At 35.2% G+C, this 10298-nt stretch overlaps 1 protein-coding gene and 1 non-coding gene across 5 annotated transcripts; one reads left to right on the top strand and one right to left on the bottom strand.

Annotated features, from left to right (window-relative positions):
* Positions 1-4941: 4941 nt before the first annotated feature.
* LOC114578570 lies at positions 4942-5102 on the bottom strand. Its single transcript, XR_003699568.1, has one exon. It is a non-coding gene; the product is annotated as a U1 spliceosomal RNA (small nuclear RNA).
* A 1321-nt stretch (positions 5103-6423) lies between these two features.
* LOC110116590 (heavy metal-associated isoprenylated plant protein 37) lies at positions 6424-8951 on the top strand. 4 transcript variants are annotated; one of them, XM_028691843.1, is made up of 4 exons: positions 6424-6715; positions 6827-6878; positions 7024-7099; positions 7659-8951. In XM_028691843.1, exons 2-4 carry the CDS (start codon positions 6840-6842, stop codon positions 8714-8716), a joined length of 1173 nt encoding a protein of 390 aa, XP_028547676.1. In that variant the 5' UTR covers positions 6424-6715; positions 6827-6839; the 3' UTR covers positions 8717-8951. The 4 variants fall into 4 exon arrangements, with proteins under 4 accessions (XP_028547676.1, XP_020705895.1, XP_020705894.1 ...); XM_020850236.2 differs by having other exon boundaries at positions 6424-6720; XM_020850235.2 differs by having other exon boundaries at positions 6425-6715; positions 6811-6878.
* Positions 8952-10298: the final 1347 nt, after the last annotated feature.

Genomic DNA, 10298 nt, shown 5'->3' with positions numbered 1-10298 from the left:
TCAAGTGAAATAGCCAAATATCTAATATTCTTGTCGAATCGAACTAACGAACCAGGTTTTCATTTTTGCTACCAGTATGAACTATGAAGTGCGGTTGTTCAAAATAGGGATTTCTCTTTGATTGTTGTAGTTCGTGAGTGAAGTGGAGCAGCGACTGGCCAAATCCTATGGCGACTACAAAATTTCTTCAGGTATCTTATCTCTCCCTTGTATCTTAATGACTTCACTCATTTCTCAAGAACCTTAACCTTAAGTTTCTCAAAATTTGTAGCAACTATACATGGGGTTCGAGACAGACAACTCCTGCTCTAGCTAGGAGGTTTTTAGGTCATTCATCTTCTTCCTTAAAGCCAAAATTTATAAGGCATAATGCCTTATTTATTAGAATTTTGCTTCGAACTTGCATTTATTTAGTAATCACAAGAATATTTTGGCTGCTTGAAGTTAGCAAAATATAGTTTCTTGATTTGGTTACTTGGAAGTTGGTTTCCTAGGATCTTGCTGTGAAGTTATCATGCTTCACATTATAATGCTATGTGTGGAATATGTTTCTTCTTTTGGAATTATTTCTTTAAAAATTGTGTTGTAATTTGGTTTCAAAGATTTCTAGCTCATGCATAGATTGTGTGATTGTGTATTTCATTTTCATGTCATAAGCACTTGTCTTTGGTTTTATGGATAAATAGAGTTGTAAACTTTTTTATTTAGTTATTTACTTTGCAATGAAACTTGTTGATAAGGATTTTAGCTTTTCAATCAATGCTTTAGGAGTTAATATAACTTGTGGATGTCTTTTCTATTTTTTTCGTTAAAGATTAAGTATGCTAAATTTTAATTGTTTGTATTATATATTTTAGAATGTTAGTTGTAATTTTTGTTGAATATAATATTAGTTATCGGTTAAATTTAGAGACAATTGATAAAGTGCAGTCGTATAGTGAAGAGATAAATGCCATTTTGAATGACAATCATATTTGTGTGGTGGAAAATAAGGGTATAGAAGGACATGATGTTTGAAGCAACTAATAAGAATGAAGATGAAAATCCTATAGAAACTAAAAATAAAGAAAGAAGATATCAACGATTTGTGATGAGTTTAAGGAAGCCACTCTTCGTGATGGACAAAAGAAAGTGGAATGCTTTCACTGCATGAAGAAACTTTTCATATATGATCAACAATATAGTTTAGATGACACTTAAAACGTTGTGCTGCTAGAATATGTGCCTTAAGAAATAAAATTTTTTGCATTTTCAATCTAAGGACATCAATTTAGCACATGACAATTCCTAGGAGAGTGAGAGTTTGAAAAGATTTAAGTATAACAACTCTAAGGTAAGAGAAAGCACAGCACATTATTTTTTTTATAAATGAGAAATAATTTTAGTTGTGAAAGAATTTGGTTCTAAAGTTAATGTCACCTTATTTTTTAAAATATTCAAGAATAATTACTCGTAGTGACATTATATTAGTATACAAGGAAGATAAAAAAGGTTACAAAATACATTAAAAGTTATAAACAAAAACAGTTTTATCACAAACTTATGGAAGTTAAAGAACCCAATAATATCTTATTTAACTGTTACCGCATATTATGTGGACTCTAATTGAAAGTTGCAGAAGCGTGTGCTAATTTTCTTACACTGTCTCCTCCTTATACAACTTATGAAATTGTTGAAACTTTTTACAAATCACTTAATGAATGGGTTCTAGAGAATAAATTGTTCATAGTGTCAGGTGACAACACTTCTAATAATGACCTAGCTATTATATTACAAAAATAATTATGTATTACTCAGAAATAAAAAGTATTTGTTTATTCACTTTTATCTAGCTACTACAAGTTAAGTTCTTTCATAATTGCCAGTACGATTTTGTTCAAGAAAATGATTATTATGAAATACCTTTTAAATTCAGCTCCGTATTTTATAAATAAAATGATTTAGAAATTTAGACATGCATGCTTAAACGTGGCATATTGAGTTGTGTTGCTCATGGATGTTTTGCTTCCTATTTTTAGGGCCTTGGAAAGAGAATAAACCTATCGATTACTAGTTCAGGATCTAATGCGAGTATGTATAGTTATTCTTCTTTTGATTTTTGTACAGTCATTGCTAGCTTTTATTATGTTTTGCTTTGTCTTCTATTCTATAACCATATAACCATATACTATATAGTATATATTTTGTATAAATATTTTGATGATTAAATAAAAAAAATTGTGGATTAGTTATTTCTTCTATAGTGAATGTTGTCAGTAGCTTTGTATTTTATAGTTATTTTAAAGTTTAAAATGGAATATGAAATCTACATTTTTTTCAAAACTAGATATTAGAATTTTTCTGTTTCTGTCACAATCCAACATGTATTGACATGTTTTAGCTGAGGGTCTTATCGGGTTGAATTGTGAATGGGCATGTGTATCCTATATTTTTCACAATTCTATGTTAGGTGGGAAACGCCTTTTTATTGATGTAACAAGACAAACTTGTTGTGCCTATTTGTTATCTTTTTTTTTTTTTTTTTTTTTTTTTTTTTTTTTTTTTTTTTTTTTTTTTTTTTTTTTTTAATTTTCCTGTTCTCTACTTTTTATTGGGCATTTTACTTAAATTTGTGACTCATATCACCTGCTATTTGTTAATTAAATTATTATCCTTATTTTTTTTAATGAAAATGCGATGGAGTTGTATTACTCATTTTTATTTGCTTGTGAATCTTTATTGTCCTGTTTGATGATATAAGAAGAGACAATGATAGCTGTTTGTAAAGCTTTGTATTAATTTTTTTCCTCTCCTTTATTTAATTTTTGTTAATAGTCAATGTATGTGCTTAGGTCTTATATTTCCACGAAAAGAAGAGAGGTGGATCTATCTGCTTAATGCCAAATTTAATTTAATTTTTTTTTATTTTGCAAAATGACATGAATTTTAAACCACCTAACAATAAAAAAAAGTTATAAAAATGTCTTTCTAATCGAGCCTGCAATCGAGTCGAGCTCGAATAGTTTAATCGAGCTCAAGCTAATAATGAGTCGAGCTTGAGCTTGAGGTTCAGATACACGAGTCGAGTTTGAGCTTGAGTTCTGAGCTTGAGTCGAATTTGAGCTCGAATGTACATGCTGTGGCTCTAGCTCAAACAGGTTATGGCTCGAGCTCGACTCATCTCGTTTACATCCTTAGTGTTAATGGATGCCAGTTGTTGGTTTGCATCAAAAAATTATTGACTAGAAACTTTAGAACTTGAGAAATGGTGTATAGTCCTATTAAGAATATGTTCATCAAACATTAATGGCGGAAAACCATCAATTATTGGTAAACATCAAATGACAGCCAATAAGGAGTATCAATAGTTTGGGAATTAATAATGCATTATCCTTTGAGTCTTTCTCGTAATAGGAGAGAGAATAAATGATCACATAGAATCACATCAACCGTAGATAACTTATCGTTAATGAATCATGCATTAGTGGATGACAAACATCATGCGTTAATGAATAACAAATTAAATATTAGATTTTTGTTATTGAGAAGTGATCTATGATGATCAATAAGAAAAACTAAAAGTTGGGTGGTGCTTGTTGGTTAACTCAATTGCATAGCTGATAGGAGGGGAAACATAATGATTGAAAATATAATCAGTTGTCATTGATGACAGATGAATGTTAGACATAAGTTATTAATAGGCATTTGAGATATTTTTCTTAATGTTTTATTTTTCAAACCGCAATCATAATTTCTATTTGGTTACTATTTTTTTTCTTAGGTTAAAAAAATTTAGTTATTAGAAATATGCTTTCTATCATAGCTTTAAAAAAATATTTTCATAATAGGAGCTTTGTAAAATAGTAAGAAAATTATTTTAAATGAAACCTAAAAAAGTTCTTAATGGAATAAGCTTTTATCATCTTTTGAAAAGTTGAGAAATAAATGAATTATCAATTAGAAAACAACAGGTTCAGACACATTTGAGAATGATGGGCTAAAACGACACGCATTAAACGAACGAGAAATTATTGGGTGCGGAGTGCGGACGTAGCTCTGTGTGTGCAAACGAATTGGGTCGCGCCACGTGGAGCCCATCTTGACCCCACCGACTTGAAGAGAATGTGTGCTCTGTTTACTCGATAACCCGATAACACGAATCATCCGAACTACTTGAAAAATGCGCGGTACCTAGTAGTACCGAGAGGTACCTAGTAGTACCAAGTAGTACCGAGCGGTACCTAGTAGTACCTAGAGGTGGGTACTCTCTAGGATTTGGCATATTTCTGTAAGCATTCTAAGTTCCATAAGTTATTGTAGATCTAGGGTTTGTTGTTAGAGTTTATTCTTTATTTTACCGCATCTAGGTACTACTAGGTACCGCTCGGTACTACTAGGTACCGTGCATTTTTTCAAGTAGTTCGGATGGTTCGTGTTATCGGGTTATCGGATAAACAGAGCACACGTTCTCTTCAAGTCGGTGGGGTCAAGATGGGCTCCACGTGGCGCGACCCAATTCGTTTGCACACACAGAGCTACGTCCGCACTCCGCACCCAATAATTTCTCTAAACGAACTGTCCAAGCTTTTGGCTTCAAGTTGTAATTCGGTAATTAATTCCCCAAAAAAAAGTAATTCGGTAATTCCCTGCAATCATGAAAAGCATCTTTTCATGTGTCATCGTCAGGTCGTGTAAAGTCGAACCGAATAACGTTATTTCTTCGCAAGTTAACGTGTCGCGCGTGTCTACCCCATCTGAATATATTTGAAAAACTATTATGACTCTATGACGTTAAAAAAAAAAAATTCCAAATGTGAAATTTTTAAGACATTTAAGCTAATATTATACAAATTTATATATGTAATATATATCATTATCTACCCATCGTTGCTTAGTTTGATTGTTAGGCGAGTACGATTGGGAACTCTCAACCTTTTTTTTTTAATTTTTTTAAATAAAAAAAAAGGGGCCGCGTGTACGTGAACCCTCCTAACACAAATTATGACATCCACTCTGCCACTTGGGCAGATGGTAGATCAGAGCATCTTCAAAGTGCAATGAAGACCTCTAATTTAGGCCACAGGCATTGCTGATCACCCGTTAAGACCCCGTCTAGGTAATACCAACCCGTATTTGATTCTACTAGAGCGGTAATGCCTCTTAAGTGGGGCCTAATCAAGTGTTGTCCAAGATGTTTATGGATTGGGTGCCTCTTCTAGGTCAACCGAGTATTAGTCACACCGCAAAGAGACCTTTCAATAGTAATAGAAGATGAATATTCCATTCTAAAATTTAAATTCAAAATCTTTTAGTTGATAATAAAATCAATATAATATATATATATAACTATTTGTTTCAAATCAATAAAATCTGACATCTGATAAAAAAATTGTAAATGAGAGTATAATAATATTTTCCGAAAAAAAAAAAAAAGATGAGAGTATAATTTTTTTAATAAAACCAATCAATTAATTCTCATTTTAATATAAAAAACAAATACGCAAATACAACCTCAAATTTCTTTTCAAGAGGGAACTCTGTTGCAAATTGGGAAGAATTTCAACATCAAGTGAAAGTTGGAAAGAATTCATGCGTTCTCTCGAATATCATGCAGAATCCCGGCATGTTCGGGCGGCAGGAAGAGCTCCGGCAGTGGTCGAGAAGGAGGGGATTCTCTTTTTCCCCTTTCTCTTCTTCTTCCCTTCTTTTTCTCTCTCTCTTCACTTGAGTCCCCTTTGTGTAGAATGAGGGCTCTATTTATATTTTTTTATGGAGTGGCATAGCCCGTAAATATGCGTGAGATCATGGGCGAATTGGGAGTGGTTTGAATGGACGGCCGATATTGAATCCTTTGATCATGCACCGTTTGTTAGACATTTTAAGGCCTTAATGATGTCGGAATTCGGTGATCTTAGGCTCGTTGGATTCGTCTCGTCGAGCCGCTCGATTCGAGTATAAGCTCGTTAAAATCGAAGACCGTTTGGTAACTCAAATTATGGTTTGAACCTTCCAACAGCGCTTCAGGTCTTTGATTCGGACCCATTTGGACTCGGATTGGGTCGAATTTGGTGTCGTTGGGTTCGTATTTCCGAGACGCTCAATTTGACTGTAGACTCGCTGAAATCGGAGTTCTGGTACTTCCGGAATTAATTTTTGAAGTTTCCAACTAGCTTTTGCCTCGAGATTCGTGCCCTATCAAGCTAGTTTTGATGCCATATCAAGGTTGATTTATAGAAAATCAAAATATTATTTGTCTTTCTTTCTCATATCAAAATGATAAATTGATGGGTTGGTTTTCTTGGGAAAAGATTATATTCTCATTCTTTCTGGTTCGCTTTTTTTTTTTTTTTTATAAGTAGGCTCTCTTTTGATCATCTCGCGAGAAGGTTATGATCCTCTGGGGGACAGGTAAGGTGGCAAAAGGACGAGGCTATGCGTAGAAGTAGGGGGAAGTGCGAAGGGCCCCGTCTAGTCGCTGTTGCTCTTTACTGAGTTTTTTTTTCCTGGATTTAGAGTCAAATCACATCATATCTCTCTCTCTCTCTCTATTTGTTTTGGCCGTTGGATAGCTTTTCACAGGTTAAAGGTTGACAGATTTATATATTGAGGAACCGGCAGAGGAGTGTGGGTTTGATGGGAGAGATTAGTGGAAGCATTTGGAGTTGAAGGAGAAGTGGAATCTCTAGGAGAGAAGACTCTTCTCTTAAACAACTCTTCTTGCTCTCAGCCATTAACGGTGAGGTATACATACTGTAGTTGCTTTGAGTTTGAGTCCTGTTCTCTCTCTAAGTGTACAGAACTTTCAACTTTCTCTTTCTTATGTGTTTTTAGTTTTCGGACTTCTCAGAGGACCAGAAGAAATGACTAAAGATGAGGACTTTAAGCTTCTCAAGATCCAGGTATCCCATCTCCATCGTCTCTGTCTCTCGTTTCTCTACAAAGGAAAGCTTTTGGTTTGGTTTTTGTCAGCTGAGAGAAAAAGTGAAGGGATGGTGATGGCGCTAAGTGCTAACTGGTTGCTTTGCTTCTCTGTTTTTCTTACAGACCATCATCCTCAAAGTTAACATACACTGTGATGGCTGTAAGCAGAAAGTGAAGAAGCTCCTTCAAAGAATTGAAGGTACTCTGCCTCTCTAGTTTCGGCTCATTTGAATCTCTCTTCCTTTTCTTTCTTTCTTTTGATCTATTTCTTGGAGTGTTGGGTTATAAGCTTTTAGCTTTTCAACTGATAAGTGGAACAAACTTGTCTGATAATTTATTTTGGAACGTTTTGTTTGTTAACTAGTCTACATGGGGGAGTGGATTTTATGCTTTTCATGGAAGCCGTCTCCTTAATCTTTTCACAAGGGGAGAGGCACAACTTTTATCCTTTTCCTTCCTTATCGTAAAATCCCTTTTTCAAGATTCTACTAATTCAGGAGAGACGATCAAAATAGATGCTTAATCCTGGAAATATTTCTTTTTGTTTTACTTCTATGAATACTTTGATTATGCTTAGCGGTCCTGGGATATTAGCTGCAACTTTTTCTGCCCAATTTCTGTTAATTTAAACATCGCAAAAAGACAACTTTATTTCAATAGAAGATATCATACAAATAGCAAGTTCTTTCCGTTATGCCAAAATTTCAGCTTTCTCTTCAAAGCATACGAAAGTTTTACCCTTTTCCACTTTTTTTTAGGGGTCTATACGGCCACCATTGATGCAGAACAGCAGAAGGTTACAGTCTCAGGAAATGTGGACTCTGCCACTCTCATCAAGAAGCTAGGTAAAGCTGGAAAGCATGCCGAGCTCTGGAATAACAAGCCCAACAACTCCTCTAATCACCATAACCACAAACCAAACAACAATCAGCAGAGACAGCAAGCTCAGCTCATGAAGGACAACAGCCCTTCTAAGAACAACAATATCAATCCCAACAACAATAACAGCAACAACAAGCCGCAGACAACCCAAGCCCTCATACAGGGCCTCAAGGCTTTCAAGAACCAGCACACGAAGCTCGAATCCTTGAGCTCTGACAATGAATTCTGCGATGAAGACTATGATGAGGATGACGACGATGATGAAGATGATCTCGGCTTTCTTGAGGCGAAATTGAACGAGTTGAACATGTTGAAGCAGGCTAACCCAGCAGCACTTGCAGCAGCCAATTCAAAGAAAAATGATAATGGATCAAGCAGTGGTGGAAAGAAAGGGGCAGGGGCAGTACCAGGACCAAACCAGAATAATGGAGGAATGAAGAACCCAAATCTGTTAGAGCTAAAAGGCATGAATGGTACATCAACCTGGAGCAATGCAGGAGGACCTCAAAGCCTCATCAATGGCTTCCCTTCTTCTGGTATTAATGGTGGCTATGGTGGAGGAAACATTCCACCACAAGGTCTGAGCCAGCCATCTCCCATGATGATGAGCTTCAATGGAGGAAGCCATGGCCATGGGCATCCATCATCTTCAATGCTGATGAACATGAGAAACCTGAATAACAACAGCAACAGCAACAGCAACAACATGAGCAGCATCTACAGTAACGGGAACAATATGATGATGAATGAAAGCAAGTACATGCAGCCACAGCTCATGTACAACAGATCTCCTCAGATCCCTCCCTTCACAGGCTACTATCCAAGCCCTTACTATTACTACAACATCAACAACAGCATCAGCAATCATCAATCAGAGGACTATACTGCTCATCTGTTCAGTGATGAGAGCCAGAGCAGTTGTGCTGTCATGTGAGTGAAGAAGAGAGGTGGTTGTTCTGTGGGGATATGATAAGTATTTAGTACTGTTTAGTTCCTTTCATTTTCAATTTGTTTTCTATTTTACTTTTTTAGTGGATGGTGGTTGCTTGACACTGATACTTCCTTGGGATATTTTTCCATTAGGGGGGTTTCAGTTCAAATTAAAGCCTGTTGTAATGTAATACTTTTCCTACCAAAAACACTATTATGTCATCAGTAACTTCATTGTTCGCTTTGGCTTTCTGGGAAGATAATGCACATTGTGCAGTGCCGCTCTGATGTATAAGAGGGAGAGGGATTTGAATTGTGGTTCTCAAGGTAGTAAGAGGGTCAGTCAACAATGGATTATTTTTGTATACTGGCAGATTTTGTCCCTTACTTTTTGGACAGGGGATATCATATAATAACAACGAAGGCAGGAAGTTTTTTTTTTTTTTTTTGAGACATTTAGGTCATTTAAGGCAAACTCACACATAATGCATACACATAAATTTGAATCTTAGACATCTTAGTTGAAAGCTTAAGCTCTCAATCAATAAGCCTAGGAGAATTGTGTGTGAAGGCAGGAAGTTGAAAGCCACTTTCCACGTTGTGCCATGAGCGAGCGAGTGCAGAGTGCGATCATTTGGTGGGTGAAGGGTGATTGGCGGATGAATCGGACCTGTTTAAAGGATTTTTCAATCCAGAGAGCAATGGCACTCAATAAGCTTAGAAGTTTCAAAGATAATAATATTTCATCAATATTATCTTTCTACTATAATACTTGTATATATATATGATAAAAAGAATATTTTAGAAGCTAGTGGTGATAAACCTGTAATAAATTAAGATAAACTAATCTCAAGGAGTATATAACTAAAGATGTTCCTACATCAAAAGGCTGCTGATTAATCGAGCGTGCGACGGTATCGAATCTAAGTTGGATTGTCATAGGATCCAAATAGAATTTTCATTGGGGGATTCTGATGATATGTGATATTTTTATGGGATTCTCAATGGATCATCCAAATGTAGAGAGGGTGGAATTGTAGCTCACCAAGCAAGAGCAAGACGAGGCTTGTGGGATCCTTATGTTGTTTCATGGGTCTTCAAAATATGAGATAGATGAAGGTTTATGACAAATTATAGGAGGTTACATGTTAATTTGAATAGTTAGTTTTAGTATGAACATGCCTATTTAGAAGTAAGGGAAGAGTCCAATGAAAAAAATAAAAATGAGATTATCTTTAATAATGACAATGTATTATACTTATAAATGTTATATATTTCTAATAAATATGAAGCATATGAGACTAAATAATGTAATATGATAATTCTAATACTATAAATATATATAAATGAATATGCACATCATTGAATAAAAAACAGCACTGCATGATGCTTTTTATTTAGAGAGAGATACCTTAAGTTTTATTTTGGATAAACTATCTCCAAAGAGGATTAGTTTTTTTATTTGAACCTTAAGTTCTAACCTTGGCCTGTTGGTTGAGAGTTTAGGCTTCCAACTAAGAGGTCTTGGGTTCGAGTCTTTGTGTATGCGTTGTGTGTGTGAGTTTGCCTTAAATGGCCTAAATGTC

The sequence above is a fragment of the Dendrobium catenatum genome, unplaced genomic scaffold, assembly GCF_001605985.2.
Source record: "Dendrobium catenatum unplaced genomic scaffold, ASM160598v2 original_scaffold_76227, whole genome shotgun sequence".
Classification (NCBI taxonomy): domain Eukaryota; kingdom Viridiplantae; phylum Streptophyta; class Magnoliopsida; order Asparagales; family Orchidaceae; genus Dendrobium; species Dendrobium catenatum.
This window is presented reverse-complemented; position numbering and strand designations above follow the sequence as displayed.